At 33.3% G+C, this 18,154-nt stretch overlaps 1 protein-coding gene across 4 annotated transcripts in view; it reads left to right on the top strand.

Moving 5' to 3' along the window:
- LOC109854773 (proto-oncogene tyrosine-protein kinase ROS) overlaps positions 1 to 18,154 on the top strand; it is a 43,559-nt gene that overhangs the window by 7,209 nt on the left and 18,196 nt on the right. For 3 of the 4 annotated variants that reach the window (XM_020428201.1, XM_020428200.1, XM_020428203.1), the window contains exons 2-4: positions 7,158 to 7,211; positions 17,144 to 17,203; positions 17,462 to 17,552. In XM_020428201.1, coding sequence (XP_020283790.1) covers positions 7,158 to 7,211; positions 17,144 to 17,203; positions 17,462 to 17,552 — 205 coding nt within the window. Of the gene's footprint in view, positions 1 to 7,157; positions 7,212 to 17,143; positions 17,208 to 17,461; positions 17,553 to 18,154 lie in introns of those variants that run through there. The other variant, XM_020428202.1, reaches the window with a different exon arrangement.

Genomic DNA, 18,154 nt, shown 5'->3' with positions numbered 1-18,154 from the left:
AAGACTATATTCTTAAATTAAGATTATATTATAATTAAATTAAGAATATCTATATATTTTTTATTTAAGAATATAGTCTTTTTCGATAGTGAGATATATGTTTTTCTATAGAGGCTTTTTATATTCTAATCAGTATATATTCTTATCAATATTACTATTTAGAGGATTTTCCTCTTAAAATAAGAAACTCTTCTTGGCGCCTATTTTAGTATAAAATATACTTAAAGTAAGTGGGATATATATCCTCAAAACAAGAATACCATTTTTTCGGTGTAACAGCTGACATTGCGCGATTTCTTTTATTATATTGTTAATATGTGTTTACAGCAAGAGAAATTAACAATCGATATTTGTTACATATAAGTGTATTTCTTAAAATAAATTTGATTCTCTGTTTTAGTACACCGAAAAAATTATATTCTCGTAAGTAGATTTTATATTTAAAAAATCTTCTTGAAGATTTTAGATGATATTCTTCTGAAATTAAGAATATATTCTTTATTTAAGAATCTTTTTCGATAGTGAGATATATATGTTTTTCTATAGAGGCTTTTTATATTCTAATCAGTATATATTCTTATCAATATTACTAATTAGAGGATTTTCCTCTTAAAATAAGAAACTCTTCTTGGCGCTTATTTTAGTATGAAATATACTTAAAGTAAGTGGGATATATCCTCAAAACAAGAATACAATTTTTTCGGTGTAAGTATTCTCGCATACAGCTTTATAAGCTACGATTGCTCTGATTTATTATCAAACAAAAAACATGTTTACTTGTATTTGTGTATTTTTTTTGTATTTGTGTGTTTTACACGTAAAACACATGAATCTCGATGCGTATTATTGTGAAATCTCAAACTTTTGATCAGACAATCAAAATATGAAAAAAAAAAAAAAAGCAAATCTCGATGTTGCATTCCTGCGTTTATAAAGTGTTTATAAAGTGGTAATAATGCTTATTAAAATCTCCCGGGAAATTTGTCGCGCAACGGGCCTGATATTACGTCGAATATGCAGGATTGTCAGGCATGCAACATTATATGTGTAGCCATACACAATAAACTTCCTGCCGGCCACATCCTCTCACCTACAACGTAATACGTGGTGTAGGGGTTCACGGCGCGCGGTGCATCGATAATCGTGCGAATTTCACATTTAATCGTAACTCTAGAAGACACGCTTGATTTTTCACATTACCTCACTGGACGAAGCTATAAAAAGCTTTATGTGCGATATCGAGGAGAAATATGCAATGAAATGTTTCGTTCCATATGTTCAAACAGAAAGCCGAGTATCGACGAAGAGAGAGTCCCACAATTTGATTAATTAATTCTAAGGGGGCAAAAGTTAAATTAAAAAAACGCGAGCCACATCAGCTGCCACATTCATTATCCGCTCAAAATTGCATTTAACCGTCCGCATTCGCTTATAAATATGTCAACGTGTTGTTACGCGTTTTAATTGAGATGACGTAAGTCGAAAGCGACCGTTTCCCAGGATTTGTTTGCGCTAAAACATATGTAACTGGAGCGCGAAAGAAAGTCGCACGATTCTGCTAGCTTCTGTCACGAAGAAAATTACAAAAATTAAAAAAAATAATACACGACATTTAAAATTGTATTTCAATTTTTTGTCAATTGTTGTTGATGGAAAAAACGATTAAAATATAAATGAAACACACAATATCTATCTCTATACGATCTTTCTTTCAATTCCGGTTTTCTTTTTATTTTTTCAGATAGAAATCTTTAGATCTGTATGGACGACGATAACATTTTATAGCGCAATGCCAATTTATATTTTGATGATACTTTGAAAGCAATGTTGTAAGCGGTATAATGAATGTGGGAGACCCGTATTGCGACCGTTGTCAGATACGTTATTAGCGCAAAATGACGAGGAAGATCACTCGTGATGATGAGGGATCACGACACCGTTTTTCTTACGAAGAAGATTTACAGAGAAAAGGTGGTGTCTTCATTTCTTATTTGGAAACATTTGATGAGAAAAAAAAAAATATAAAATCGTATCGATAGAAAAAACTTACATAACATTTTTCTCATCCAAGATCGACACGTGATTGCGATCTTGATCTCTTTGTTTGATCAGATTTTGTTCAACACAATATAATTGCTCGAACCAATTGGCAGTTGGTTACTCAATGATTATGTTTAACAAACTATGTAGAACCGAACGCAGCGCGAGAAATCTTTCAAATTATATTTGATAATCTTTTTAAGTTTTCGTTCATTCGGTATATCGTAATTTGTTTCTCGCGGTAGACCTGTGCAGGTTTGACAAGATTATTTTTTGCGTTTGGCAATTTTTACGAAATCACAGCAAGTATTTTCTATGTGTCTGTGAGGTCGCTACAAGCTAATTGCAGTTTCCACCGCATTACCTATTCTTTCAATTCCCGACGTAATGTGAGAATAATTGGTGCGATTCGTAGAAAAAGAGAAGACACGCCTTCTCTCAGTCAATTTGAGCAACACACACACACACACACACACCGATATACGAGAAGATCGTTCTCGCTTTTTCGTCTCAATAATTTCCATACCAAATTAGTATTTAACTACGACCTACGATCCGATGTATTCTTTCACATGTTTACAACAAATGACATTGAAAGAATCGATAGTTTATTTTTAGCGACGGAGTTTTTTTATCATATTGTTTCACATAAAATCATGTTTTTTTTTTAATTTGCAAAAGTTCACAGAATAAGTGGCGATTTGATCGCCGTAGACAATCTTAGGTCTCTGTGTTCCAACCGAATGGACACCGGCCGGTATACATCCAACACCGTGCGACCGTGCACGTTGGAGAGACCGCAGTGAAAAAAAAACCCGACACCCTTTTACCTTAAACTTGAAACGGCGCGCCGCGCGCGTACAAAATGACAAGTCTTTACGTTGTGTGTTACTTCGTCAACGCGAGTATCAGGTTTTCCGCCCCCTTTCAACCTCGGTAACTACTATGGAAATGAAGTATGTGTTCTCTCAAATCTTAAGGCGCTTTCAACGATGTGTGTCCATTATATAATAGTACCGATTATGTATTTCGAGATCTTCCCTTTTCTTGTGTGAAAGTACCGTCACGGGCTCTTAGTTTTTGATCAGTACTCAATTTTTTTAATCAGTTGTTAAAAAAGTATTACAGTAAGGTTTTGATCGTAAAAATTAGTCCGACAAAAATTTTGACATAATAATTAATTACTTCGACATCTATATACGTTCTTTCGGACGAATTTTGATGACCGAAATCTCAGTACAATATTTTCTTAGCAACAAATGATCAAAAATTGGGTTCGTGACGGTACACTGAGAAAAAAATACTATTAACTCAACTAAATGCGTTTAGTTGAGTTTCAGTTTGTTATCTGAATTACTTGGTTTTTTAATTCAAGCATATGGTAATAAAGATAATAAATTCGTATAAGTTGAATTAACAATAGTGGTAATGAACATATTTCATTCACTAAACCACGAATTGTTTTGTCGAACATAAGTTGCGATAATTTCGAATAAAAGATACCTGTTAAAAAAGATGAAATAGACAATTCTCATTTACTTTAATTGAATATAATCTGAATTTCTTTGTACCAAGTATTTCATATAGGATGCTATATTTTTTCGCAATATAAATTTAATTTCAATTAGGGGGGTATTTGGGATCTCTCATATACGAGATGCAAGTATAGCATCCTATATGAATTTTAGAATTGTTATTACAATTCGAATTTCACGTGTAAAAATTTACACGTGAACACGTATATATGTATATATCGTCACTCCCTACGTATAATTACATAAGTGTCACATATGGGATTTTCAGTTTATTGCATAGTAACACTCAGAAAGTCATGTTCTTTGTGGTCACCAAATATTAAAAAAAAATATTCATAAGTAAGGTAAAAATTTAAAACCGAAAGATCCCTTAACTAGAAAAGCTATATGAAGCTTCAAACTTTTAAACTGCTCTCCTCTAAAATTTGCGTTTTGGAGTTACGGGATTATACGTAGGGAGTGACGATATATACACGTATAATTTCCGCACAACTCCTGGCGAACGGCTCTCATGACCGAATATATATTTATTAGTTTGGAAACTCCGGAGCCTTAAAAAGATTCTTAAATTCGTATAAGTTGAATTAACAATAGTGATAATGAACATATTTAATTCACTAAACCGTGAATTGTTTTGTCGAAACATAAGTTGTGATAATTTCAAACAAAAGATACCTGTTAAAAAAGATGAAATAGGCAATTCTCATTTAATTTAATTGAATATAATCTGAATTTCTTTGTACCAAGTATTTCATTTAATCAAACTGCTTATTTTTACAAGCAGACAAAATATTGCGTTGTCCTATTGTGTTGTACGTTCAAAGTTACCTGTATTTAAGCAAATTATAATTTCGTTAAAACAACTAGATTGTCTTTCGGTAATAATCTAATTGTTATATCTATTGAAACATGATATCTTCTTGCATTAATCAATATTTTATTGACAGCCCGTGACCGCTGCATGTAGTTGGAATCGAATACTATTTTGTTACTTCACCAACGTTTTTTTTCTCAGTGTATATATTTTTTTATTTCTAGGTTTGCTTTTTGCGGGTACAGCGGGGAAAAACTAGTCAAAAGTACACAGCTCAGGTGTTTTACTATTATTATATCTTATATTATGTATCCTAACGAGGGAAACGCACACATATAAATATTCAGAAAGAAAAGAATTCCGCGGTTGTGGGGTTCACAATGGAATCCGAGCCACTTATCGAATAGCATTTCCGTGTGTGGTTGATCTTTCCGTGATCGACACCCGCTATTATTTCTATCTTCGAGATTACTCAGCGAGTTTGAAAGGGGGAGAGAAGATGCAACAGTTGGCCGACGCCATCGAGCGTAACGACAGAGAGACGTTGAACACGAACGGAAGGCCGCGCGGAAGGACGGGCACCTATGCATTAAGCGATTACCTTCGATCAGATAAAGACGCTCTTTAGCAAATGATTTTTTGGTTTCTTTTTTTTTTTCTAAGACAAATGTTAGGGAATGTTAGGAAGTTCTCGTGAGAATAAAACTCTATTCGTAAAAATTTAAAACAAAGATTTATGTAAATTTTAAATTTTAAAAGAAATTAATTGCAACCGAAATTTTCATTTCGCGTGCGCGCAATCGCACGGCAAACATGTGGTAGTGAGAGCGAGGGGAGAAAGTCATTTAAAAAAAAATTTATTCACAATAGGGAGCAAAAGTAATAATACAGAAAAAAAAAAAAAATAGAAATTCGACTGCGTACTTTGTTTACGTCTTAACATGCGTTATCTTACTATATTCTTTTTTTATTTCCGTTATCTACGAAGTTTAGTAATTTGCGATTACGCCGAAGTGCGTAAGATTAAGTCGAGTAAAAAAATCATCGCGAACCGGTTATCGACGAGTTATCAATATAAAGGATTGCGCAAACAAATTTGGCAATGAGATGCGATTACAACTCTACTACTAGAAATACGGAAATCTTTTTCTCTCCCGAGATATCCGCGATGCGGTGTTTGATTAATCGAGTGCAAAGTTAAACAACGCCGACGTTTGCACGCACGGGACGACAGAGACGAGAAGACGTAAAAAAATCATCGTAAAATTGATACATTCCACAAGAGATAGCACGCAAAAACAGAGCTCTCTCCCTCTTCCTCTCTCTCTCTCTCTCTCTCTCTCTCTCTCTTTTTTTTGATTAACCCGTTATCGCGTTGAACTCGTCGTATGCTTCTTCTTTGGCATCGTTACGCGCAAGAGGAAAACACGCGGTTACTGTGTATCTCTGCAACAACAGTATACCTATATATACACCACTCGCACATGCACTTGCGGATTATTGTCGTTTCCGCGGAAATTTTCGTTCGCAGTACGAAATAGACAATTTGCGACGGTGCGCATTATCTAATCACGTACGTGGAAATTCAAAGTTAAATATACCGTACCGTTGCAAAACGCTGGGCGGTTACGTACTTTATTAAAATATCGTATCAAATATCAGAAAAGAATAATAAAGATAATTAGCTTTGACAAAATTATGTAATTCTCGATGATCTCTGACTTACGTAATGTCACATCGTATACTCACTCCGTGCCAATTAAAATGCGAGTAATCAAACATAAAAGATATAAATTTTCGAATCGATTTAATATCGCGGTGACTTTTTCTCTCTCTTGTCTAAAAAAATTTTGAAAAATATATAATTTTAAGAGCGTGATAAAATTTCGTACGTGAATTATTAAAAACAAACAAAAAATAAAACTGTATATGGATTAAAAAAATCGCCAAATTAATTTCCGGAACGTTACGGTTCTCACGAGCTATTTCCAAAAGGGCATTTGCATTCTCTGCAGGTGGATAGACGGGGATAATAAAAATTCCAACGCGTTATGTTAATTAGACGACGACGGTCAAAAAAAAAATCGACTTCCAAAATTTCCATAGCGACTACGCTTGGAAACGAACTACGGTTCACTTCGCACCCTCGATCGTACTTAACGCACGACTCCGTTTGCGCAGCGCGATCTCAGGGGCTCTTTCCGATTACTCCCGGCTCCATTGAAAGCCGGACGCGCACCTGTGCTGCGGAAGTGCGTAACGTACAGGTGCAGTCCGCTGTGACACGACCGCGTGTGTCTGTGTGTTTGTATCTGCTATATACGTCAAAAAACCGGCCACCTCGAGACCTCGATTATATTCGGCGATTTATTCCGGCGCGCCGAATACACACACACACACGTATAGAACGGGGGTGTCAATTGAACCGGATGAAACAGTTTAACATCTTTTAAAGACGGCAAGCGATTCAATTTATTTTCCGCCGCCCCTGCACGGTAACATAATCGCGCTTCGTCGCGCGTTCGACGTTCTCTATTTTGCATTCAAAATCGACGTGTTCGATATATCGTTCACATATGATACGTCGATGTATGATGCGTATTTGTTTTTATTTTTTTTATCTCAACCAGACTCACGCGCGTATGCGTAATCGTACATAGAAATGATCCTTAGAAATGATCTACTCTAACGTAACGATGTTATAGCTTAAATATATCTGTCTGCGTGCAAAGTAATCGATTTAATGTGAAATGTGTTTCTAATTACAGAACAGAACTCAAGATTCGCTAGTGGGATGCGGCATACCGTGTAAGATCGAACAGGTAAGAATTTATTTAATTTTGGCACAATTTGAATGTCTGGAATTTATACGAGCATTTCTCTTTCAATTTGTTTCGTGGTGTGTGTATGTGTGTGTGTGTGTATTAATGTTATTTTCTCGTTTTTATTATACTCCGACCGACGAAACGGCTCTCTCTCTTCATTACACTATAAATTGTACACCGAAAAAATTGTATTCTTGTTTTGAGGATATCCTCCCACTTACTTTAAGTATATTTTATACTAAAATAGGCGCCAAGAAGAGTTTCTTATTTTAAGAGGAAAATCCTCTAAATAATAATATTGATAAGAATATATACTGATTAGAATATAAAAATCTCTCTATAGAAAAACATATATATATATCTCACTATCGAAAAAGACTATATATATATATATATCTCACTATCGAAAAAGACTATATTATTAAATTAAGAATATATTCTTAAATAAAGAATATATTCTTAATTTCAGAAGAATATCATCTAAAATCTTTAAGAAGATTTTTTAAGTATAAAATCTACTTACGAGAATATAATTTTTTCGGTGTACTAAAACAGAGAATCAAATTTATTTTAACAAATACACTTATACGTAACAAATATCGATTGTTAATTTCTCTTGCTGTAAACACATATTAACAATATAATAAAAGAAGTCGCGCAATGTCAGCTGTTACACCGAAAAAATTGTATTCTTGTTTTGAGGANATATCCCANTTACTTTAAGTATATTTTATACTAAAATAGGCGCCAAGAAGAGTTTCTTATTTTAAGAGGAAAATCCTCTAAATAGTAATATTGATAAGAATATATACTGATTAGAATATAAAAATCTCTCTATAGAAAAACATATATATCTCACTATCGAAAAAGACTATATTAAATAAAGAATATATTCTTAATTTCAGAAGAATATCATCTAAAATCTTGAAGAAGATTTTTTAAGTATAAAATCTACTTACGAGAATATAATTTTTTCGGTGTACTTATATCTTGAAAATTATTTTAAAAAATGTTGCGGTTTCCACACAAGGAAACTTGTGACAACACGTTTCTAAAATAAGAAACGTAACAATTAATCTTGCATTACCTACTAAAGGAAAGTTTCTTACCTACTTACTTACCTATAATAAATTACGTTCGAGTTTTGTAACTTAGAATTGTTCATTCGGATCACTTTCTTTCGAGTTCTCCTTGGAGATGTTTGGATCTCGTTGATAGAATAGGAAATTGTAATGGATCCACTTTGAAAGCACCGCAGGCAGATCCTGACGGGACGTCGCGATACGCGAATAACCGGTGCGGACGTCAGAAACGAAAATGAAGGGACGAGACGGTCCCCCGGTTACAATGAAGGTACTTCCGCTGTTGTCCCTGCGGGGCCTCACAGCTTCTAACTCGCGGCGGCGGCGGAGATGGTAAATGACAAATAAAAAACAACGCGCGCTCGATGAATGGGACGGACGTACGCGCGTACGCACGAAGCGTATTGCGCGTACGTTACGAATGAAAGAATGGTCCGGTCTCCGGTTTGTCTCTCTCTCTCTCTCTCTCTCTCTCTCTTTCTCTTCTGTGCTCTTTCTCTCTGTAGTACAACTTCGAGCCTTTAAATTAGATCGCGTACAAATGCGGCCGATGGCGGATGTCGCCAAATTGCCGTGCGACTCCGGATTCAATTCTCTCGCGCTTTGTCCGTCCTGTGCGCGCTGTGTATCTTTCCTCTCGTATGCACGAAACGGAAGTATGGATTATAGCAAAAACAGGAAAACCTCCGGGAGTAGCGTCTGTCTTCCCGGCTGTCATCGCACGGCAGAGGACGGATAGATTTAAAACAGCAATAAAGTCCTGAAGTAAATAGATTTTCTCTCTCTCTCTCTCTTTCTCTCTCTCTCTCTCTCTTTTTTCATAACATATATAAAAGTTAAATCTTGACGTTTATTTGCGAGAAAGTATTTTCATAAAATATATTTCTAACATTTTATGCGATATATATATATATATATATAATACATATGTGTATCTTACAAAGTAATGATAAAAACTCTTAAGTATTATAATTTTTAAGCGACAAGTATCGCTTTTTTTCCACAAACGTCCTTTTCTTTTGTATTTGTTATTGTCAACATAGTGTAAAAAAAATATCAAAGAAATATAAAAAAAATCAAAATTCCAACTGCAGTGGTGGAGGAAAAAAACAGGACCAAAGAAACCTCTGAGTGACGATAAGCAGCGACACATGTCATCACAAACTACGAAACGAGTAAGGCAATTATCCCTACGGTAAATAGGATAACAAAAAAATGTCAGAGTATATATATAGCACGATTATCGCATTTTTCTGAAAATAAGTTACTTAACGAGCCGGACGGTTGTTACGAGAGAACCATAAAAAAAACGGATAGGACTAATTGCATGTCCACAATAATTTACACCCTCGTTTCCTTTCACGATTCGTAAGGTTGCCACTCATCAATAACGAGTAAACGGACACAATACGTATGTAAGTAAACAAAAATACCTTGTATGATTTTAATCAATTCAGTTTTAAATTTCTTTTGTTGGCGTACCTTAATTTTTACAGTTAATTGATACGAACAATTAAGTACACATTGCGCACTTCCGCGATACGCGACGGTACGCTCAACAAACATCAGAGAAATGACTTTACGTCTCTTCCGGTAATTTCACAGATCGATAACGATGAGAATTAATAACCGTTGGAATTTCTTTTGTCCGATGCCCTTTCTGATTTTTTTGGTTCGCTCTTGAAAATTGAGGTAGCACCCTATCCTCTGCTCGTTTCCGGAAATATCAGTCAGTTATGACTTCCGATCTCTCTGCAGACTATATAATTAATTAATTACATTCAGTCATTTCGGTCAGGTTAACAAATAAAAATTGCTTTTTATTAGACAATAAAATAATTTCAAGAAGTGGACAAGGCAGTTGCAGTCAAAAACACAGTTGTTGTTGTGTATAAATGTAATAATGATGATTTTCTTTATTTGATAGTTAATAAAAATGACGTTTCGACCATAGTTTTTGGTCTTTATCAAATTCGTTAGAAATTTGCTGTTCGCAAAAACGTCGATCAAGATACAAATTCAGGCTGTTATATGGTAGTGATCGCAGATAAGAGTGTTACTTAACTTTCTAACGAATTTGATAAAGACCAAAAACTATGGTCGAAACGTCATTTTTATTAACTATCAAATAAAGAAAATCATCATTATTACATTTATACACAACAACAACTGTGTTTTTGACTGCAACTGCCTTGTCCACTTCTTGAAATTTTGAATATCTGGAGTCATCCGTTTTCTGAATAATAAAATAATTACAATAATAGATTTTAAATATATTATCGCCACATCAGGCATAATATCAGAAATTTTATAATATAATAAAAACAATTGCACCGCATCTGTTCTTTTACACCGCTTTTTAACGTTCTCTGCTTTACGTGCGCACATCGGGAGAAAATATAAACCCACGAGCAAACGATATAAACAGCTTGTGTGTATCGCGTGCCCCAGGAAATACAGACAATCACAAGTATGTTTGTCTGACAACGAAGGTAAAGTGAAGTGGCCACCGACAGCGTTGTATCCGTACAAGTGTCTCCGCTTGATAGCAGCTACTGGCCAGAAGCCACTTTGACTGTCGAAAATTGCTGTTCGAATTTAGCTGGGCGCTACGTACGCCACTTCGGCGCGACTTCCAGGTCTTGGCTATCTCGTCTTTTGTAATTACGAGAAAAACGTGTTTGTGGAATCTTTAACTTTTATTGTACATTTATAAATATTTCTAGCTATCGTACATAATATTTTGATAGTGTATATATGTATATTTGTTGTTTATTAAAAATAATTAAGTTTTTAATTATTTCAGAAGATGCGAAATTGCGGAAAAAAATTTGACACCGCTTTTAGTTACACAAATCAGCAGCTCGTTATAAAGACATTACGAAAATGAGATCCTATGGCGCCGTGTTCGTTAGATTTTTTTTCTGCTCGTCAATAGTCGCGGGGCGAGACTCCGAAAGCAAGCGTGGTATTACAGTAAATAGGGGTAAAAGCAAAACGAGGAGAGAACATATAGTAGACGCTCATCTGCGACGGGAGATAAAGATCTACGATCTACGGGGAGCCGCGCGTGTAAAGCGAGGGCAAGCCCAGCTGGGGGGCATATAATACGCGCTGAGGATTTAATGAGGAAGTGAGAAATTAGCGGCCGCTGCGCCGAGCCTCTCAACTTGGTCATTTTCTACTGTCCGATAGTTTTGTCAACCCTCATATGCGGACGGCTAGATCGTTTAAAATCTTGCGTTTGATGAGGCGCGTCGAATTAAAGCGCCCAGATGTTAGTTCGGACGAATTAAATCTCAAGATCTTCGTGGTATATCCTTTGTTCTCGCTTACTCAATTGAATATTAACATTTTAAGAAAGAGTGAAAAAAAACTATTACGTGCTGTAATTTTAAATTTATTTAAATTTATTTAATATTAGTAATAATAAATCGAGATTACTCTCAGGCTCTATAAGTCTTTTAAACTAATAATATATGAATATAGGACCACATGAAGAGCCGTTCGCAAAATTTATTTAAATTAAATAAATGTAATGTGTAATAAATAAATTTCATTTATTTATTATGTATTAAATGTATATATTAAATTTATTATGTATTAAATGTATATATTAAATTTATTTATTATGTAATAAATAAATGAAATTTATTTATTACATAATAAATAAATTTAAGAGTGAAAAAACTATTATGTGCTGTAATGTTAAATTTATTTAAATTTATTTAATATTAGTAATAAATCGAGATTACTCTTAGGCTCTATAAGTCTTTTAAACTAATAATATATGAATATAGGACCATGAAGAGCCGTTCGCAAAATTTATTTAAATTAAATAAATGTAATGTGTAATAAATAAATTTAATTTATTTATTACATAATAAATAAATTTAAGAGTGAAAAAACTATTACGTGCTGTAATTTTTAATTTATTTAAATTTATTTAATATTAGTAATAAATCGAGATTACTCTCAGGCTCTATAAGTCTTTTAAACTAATAATATATGAATGTAGGACCACATGAAGAGCCGTTCGCAAAATTTATTTAAATTAAATAAATGTAATGTGTAATAAATAAATTAAATATTTATTTATTACACTTATAACATCTTTCAGACTTAATAATGCACGTTCCGCACAATTAATAATGTTTGTTTATAATATTACATTCTACGCCAGAATTATTTCATCAACTAACAGAATAAAATTTATTATCATCTCAACATTAAAAATTCTTACGGCGAGGAAAAAATTCAATTACAGTACGGTATATTACTACGCATGAATAATATCGAGTGTCACGTTCGCGTTGATGATTTACCGGGTTTCGCCGAGATGCTCCACAGCATCTCAAATGGAATATTAATAACGTTTATCTGGCACTGAGGTCCCTTCCTTCTACAAACTTTTCAGGCGACTTGACCTATGTGATACCCTCGTACGTCGCCATGTATACGCGTATATATTTTGTAAGAAGACATACAATACGTCGCATATCTTGAAAGATCAACCAGCGCTAAAAGTTTACATCGTTTTTGTCAAGACAACTCGACACAAAACTTTGACGTATTGCGTAAATTGAACGTAAATTAAAAAATCATGTTTTTTTAACAATGAACATAATACAAAAATATAAGTATATTTTTGAAGTTTTATATGAAAGTGCGATTATATACGAAATGTTTTTGAAACTTTTTGACACGGTACATGACTTTTCTGTTCAGACTGACGGAATTTATTTTTGCCTCAGCTGTGTCAAAAAGTTACGGATAGCCTTTATTTGTGTGTTCAAAAAACTTCTACGCATTTCATTTGCATGTGTTTGTGAATAAATGTGACGCAACGTCGCGACCGAAAATATCGTCTGAAAAAAAAAGTGGTATCGTATCAATACGTTTATTTTTTAATTTATTTTTCGTGCGTGTGCTCGTCAAATCTCTCTCTCTCTCTCTCTCATCGTATCAGGAAGAATTGATTTAAAATTTGCAAAAACAATTGCAACAACCTTTTTGCGCGGCTGGCGCGGTTCGTTGGAAGAAATTAGGTTTCTCGTGCGACGCAATTTGCTTATTATTCCGCAATGCCGAGTGGCGGTATTATTTATGTGCGGCGCCTCTCGAACACTAAGCGGAGTGTCGATCAGCTTGCCAATTGCTAAATAACACCTCTCGTATCTCCGGACATTAAAATAGATCTTTCACTATGCACCACTTCGAAACAATCGTACTTGACGATCCAGCAGCGCGACGGTAAAAAAAAAAATTTGTGAAAAATAATTATTTTTTTTTTCAATTTTCTTACACAAGAGAGAAAATTTATACATAGCCGAACTTGTGGTTTGTCAATTACATACGTTTAAGTACTTAGAGAAATGACCGCGATGTGATCGAAGTGTTTCAACCGTTTAAGAATAAATCAGAGATCCTATACTCGAAACACTCGAGCGCATTTGTACGAGCCGCACTCGAGACGCGGCACTTCTGTATATTTACACTTCCAGTTGCATTAAGCTACAATTTCTATCCCGCTGTTTTTTTTAAAAACTTAATAAAAAAAAAAAACGTATTTACACAATTCAGTTTAGCGTGTTGCGAAACACAATTCCGAGTTTCTTACGTCCGAACTTTTCAAACAAATCAAGGCGGATAAGTGAACATATTATGTGTCTCCCACACACATTTGTTAAACTGCAAAATAATAATAATATAATTATTGGTGTAACTAAGAGGCTGGGCGAACCGGTTGCAAGGTGTTATGCAAATAAAATCCAATTTTGTAATGTTCTTTCCAAACGTTTCGACTTTATTTGTTTAAGTTATCTTCAGTGGTAATATTACAACATTTCTCAAACGTACAACAAAGAATTTGAATGTGACACTCGTCGATGTCGTTATGAACGTGTCGTCTTTGTTAGAGTAACAATAATAAATAACAATAATAATTTATTTTAAAACAAACCAGAGGACAACTCTACACACCACTTTTTAATAATATAATTATAATAAATGTGATTTAATTAAATAAATTTCAAATGTGACAGGCAGTTGGAACTAAAAACACGAGTGTTGTTGTGCGAATATTTGATGGAAATATTATTTATTCATGTATAATTTATTCATAATGTATTATTTATTCATATAAATGAAACATAATAACGTTTCGACCTTCCGTTTAGGTCTTTATCAAATTAAATATGTGCTGTTTAACAAACTTCGTGCAATACAATGATGATAAGTAAGATGTTACAATAAGTTGTATCGCAAACAAGAGAGAGAGAGAGAGCTGTACATGACTTGATATTTGCGATACGATTTATTGTAACATCTTACTTATCATCATTGTATTTTACGAAGTTTGTTAAACAGCACATATTTAATTTGATAAAGACCTAAACGGAAAGTCGAAACGTTATTATGTTTCATTTATATACATGAATAAATAATATTTCCATCAAATATTCGCACAACAACACCCATGTTTTTAGTTCCAACTGCCTGTCACGTTTGAAATTTACATATTTTTGTAACTATTTGCCTTTTCTCTGAATTATCAATCAAATAACATTTTTATCATTTTCTCGCGTAATATCACGTAACAATTCTTCATGCCCGGTAAAAAATTTTTCATATATACACTTATACACAAATTAGAATTATTATATCTAATTATCCAAATTTATATGCCAAATATGTCCATACAATTTTATACACAAAGAATTTCTTTTTTTAAGAGAATGGCTTCAGAGATATTCCACATCAAATTACAAAATAACTCTATTAGTATCATTAGTTAGATACAAAAAATTATATAAAACTATATTTTTACTATATTTTAAAAAAATTTTTGATATATAATCATATAGATACTTATACACAAATTAAAAAATTATTATATCTAATTATCCAAATTTATATGTGTGTGTGTGTGTGTGCCGAATATGTCCATACAATTTTATACACGAAGAATTTCTTTTTTTAAGAGAATGGCTTCAGAGATATTCCACATCAAATTACAAAATAACTCTATTAGTATTATTATAACATTATTATAACTTATTATAACATTATCATGTTAGATACAAAAAATTATATAAAACTATATTTTTACTATATCTTTAAAAAATTTTTGATATATAATCATATATACTTATACACAAATTAAAATTATTATATTTAATTATGCAAATTTATATGCCGAATATGTCCATACAATTTTATACATGGAAAATTTTTTACCGGAAAGTGAACATATCATGTGTCTCCCGCACACATTTGTTAAACTGCAAAATAATAATATAATTTATAATAAATGTGATTTGATCAAATAACATTTTTCTAATTTTCTCGCGTAATATCGTCACTCCCTACGTATAATCCCGTAACTCCAAAACGCAAATTTTAGAGGAGAGCAGTTTAAAAGCTTAAAGCTTCATATAGTTTCTCTAGTTAAGAAATCTTTCGGTTTTAAATTTTTACCTTACTTATGAATATTTTTTTTTAATATTTGGTGACCATAAAGAACATGACTTTCTAAGTGTCACTATGCAATAAACTGAAAATCCCGTATGTGACACTTATGTAATTATACGTAGGGAATGACGATATCACGTAACAATTCTTCATGTAAAAATTAAACCAACATGTAACATTAAATATATACAAAATTTTTCCGAAATGTTTATGCAAATTTACTTGACATAAACGAATCATATGACATGCATATTATTACTCTAGAAAAAAAAACATATGTACCTAACTATAGCTAAAAAAATAACTCTCGAGATAAACAGACTGGCACGATAGACTTGAAGTTGCGCTGTTGTAACGCGTCCTCGGTCGTACAGCCGCCGGTTTGTTGTCGACGACAAATGCCCACATCCTCTCGCGCAGAAAGTTAATGCGTTAAACTTCACTTCGCAAATCCATGTCCGACACACCGGCCACGCAACGAGCGTCTTATGAACGTAGGCGTTACTTGAGGCACGTGCCGCGTTAGTTACGCGGAGTGAGACGAGACGCGGTCACGAAAAATTATGGTTTTGCTTCGCGGTGGCATAGCCCACCACGCGTTATGTCACACATCGTTCCAGATAACGTGACCCTATTGTTCGGCCAACTTCCGCCGTTGTATTTTAGCGGATCGTAGATCGCCGGATGACCTTCCACAGAAGGATGCGACACGACGGCAGACCGCTGTTGTTCGCAACTGTTGGTGTAATCCGATCGCATTCACATGGAAGCGTTTCATTGTCCGGTGCATGAAATGTCAGTAAACATAGCGGCAGAAAAGTTGAGAGAATATAGAAAGGATGTGATTTGTTAGTTGACTTCCTCGAGCGGATCAAGCAATTAATATTGCAAAAATATTAGAGCTTTTCTTTTTTTTTTCAAACTGAACACAAGAGAGGAAAAAAAAGAGCTTTGTAATTACACACACTCGAGTGTATTACTCATCGTTCGGCTTCAGATCATACGTTTGGTTTGACGTTTGTTAAACTTTGGTCGTCGTAATTACTTTATTTATTCGCATGTGTATTGCGTAAAAAAAAAAAAACATAAGAAAGAAAAAAAGAAAATTGAGAGAACAGATAAGAAAAAAGGCTGTCGCATTGTCGTCATTAAAATGTCATTATCTCATTTTCCAAACTCTCCACTTCTTTCTCTTCTGCTCTACTTCGATATAAATATTGTACAAAGAGTAAGGTCCATTTTTTCCGACACGATAGAGATATAAAAGTTCATTTCATAATATAAGAAGATAAGAGCGTTCTCCGTTTGCTTGTTTTTCTCTCTTATACGTTGTTCTTTATTTTTATTTTTATTTTTATTTTTTTTTTGTTGCAGTGCAAAAAGGGCTGCGAAGCGTGGGAGCAGGCACTCGACACAAGCTGCCAAGCTGTTTGCGTTGGTATCACCATTTTTATATTTTTATGATGACTATCATCCATAAAGACAGACTTACCCTAAAAAGCGCAACGTAAAGATGTATGTCCGAATAGAATTTACCGCTGCCTTTGGAACAATCTTGTGTTTCTTTTAGTTTTAGTTAATTTTTAACACACAGAAAAAGAAACGTCGTTTATAATTTTTTTCGAATAAACATTTTTTCTAATTTTATGGAATTGAATGCAAAATATTAAGTTAATGCGCTAATGTTCGCAGAACGGGGTGAAAGAATTGATACCGTCGAAGGATATGCATTGCCTCGAAGGCTGCCACGACGCTTTAAATAGTTACGCTCAACTGCTCAAAGGTAATTGTATAACTTTCGATTTTTGATATACATTAACTTATGTGTGGACGTAATTTCTACCTATTTTTATACAAAATTTATTTAACATAAATGTTGTCAAATTAAATCGAAAAAAATTAAGATTTATCAAAAAAGAAGTGATTTATTTGTTTTTGTGTTAATGCAAAGCAATATTATCTTTTTGAACTTACAGTTAAATATCTCACTTTTTTGTGTTAAGGAAGATAACGCAAAAAAGTCCAATTAAATCAAAAAAATTAAGATTATCAAAAAAGAAGTTATTTATTTGTTTTTTTTATGTTAACGCAAAGCAATATTATCTTTTTGAACTTACTTGTTTTCCTTAACACAAAAAAGTGAGATATTTAACTGTAAGTTCAAAAAGATAATATTGCTTTGCGTTAACACATAAAAACAAATAAAATAATTTCTTTTTTGATAATCTTAATTTTTTTGATTTAATTGGACTTTTTTGTGTTATCTTCCTTAACACAAGAAAGTGAGATATTTAACTGTAAGTTCAAAAAGATAATATTGCTTTGCGTTAACACATAAAAACAAATAAATAATTTCTTTTTTGATAATCTTAATTTTTTTGATTT

This window comes from Pseudomyrmex gracilis, unplaced genomic scaffold, assembly GCF_002006095.1.
Source record: "Pseudomyrmex gracilis isolate BER0280 unplaced genomic scaffold, ASM200609v1 scaffold_73, whole genome shotgun sequence".
NCBI lineage: Eukaryota > Metazoa > Arthropoda > Insecta > Hymenoptera > Formicidae > Pseudomyrmex > Pseudomyrmex gracilis.
The sequence above is the reverse complement of the archived record's forward strand: the minus strand, read 5'-3'. Positions and strand labels throughout refer to the sequence as shown.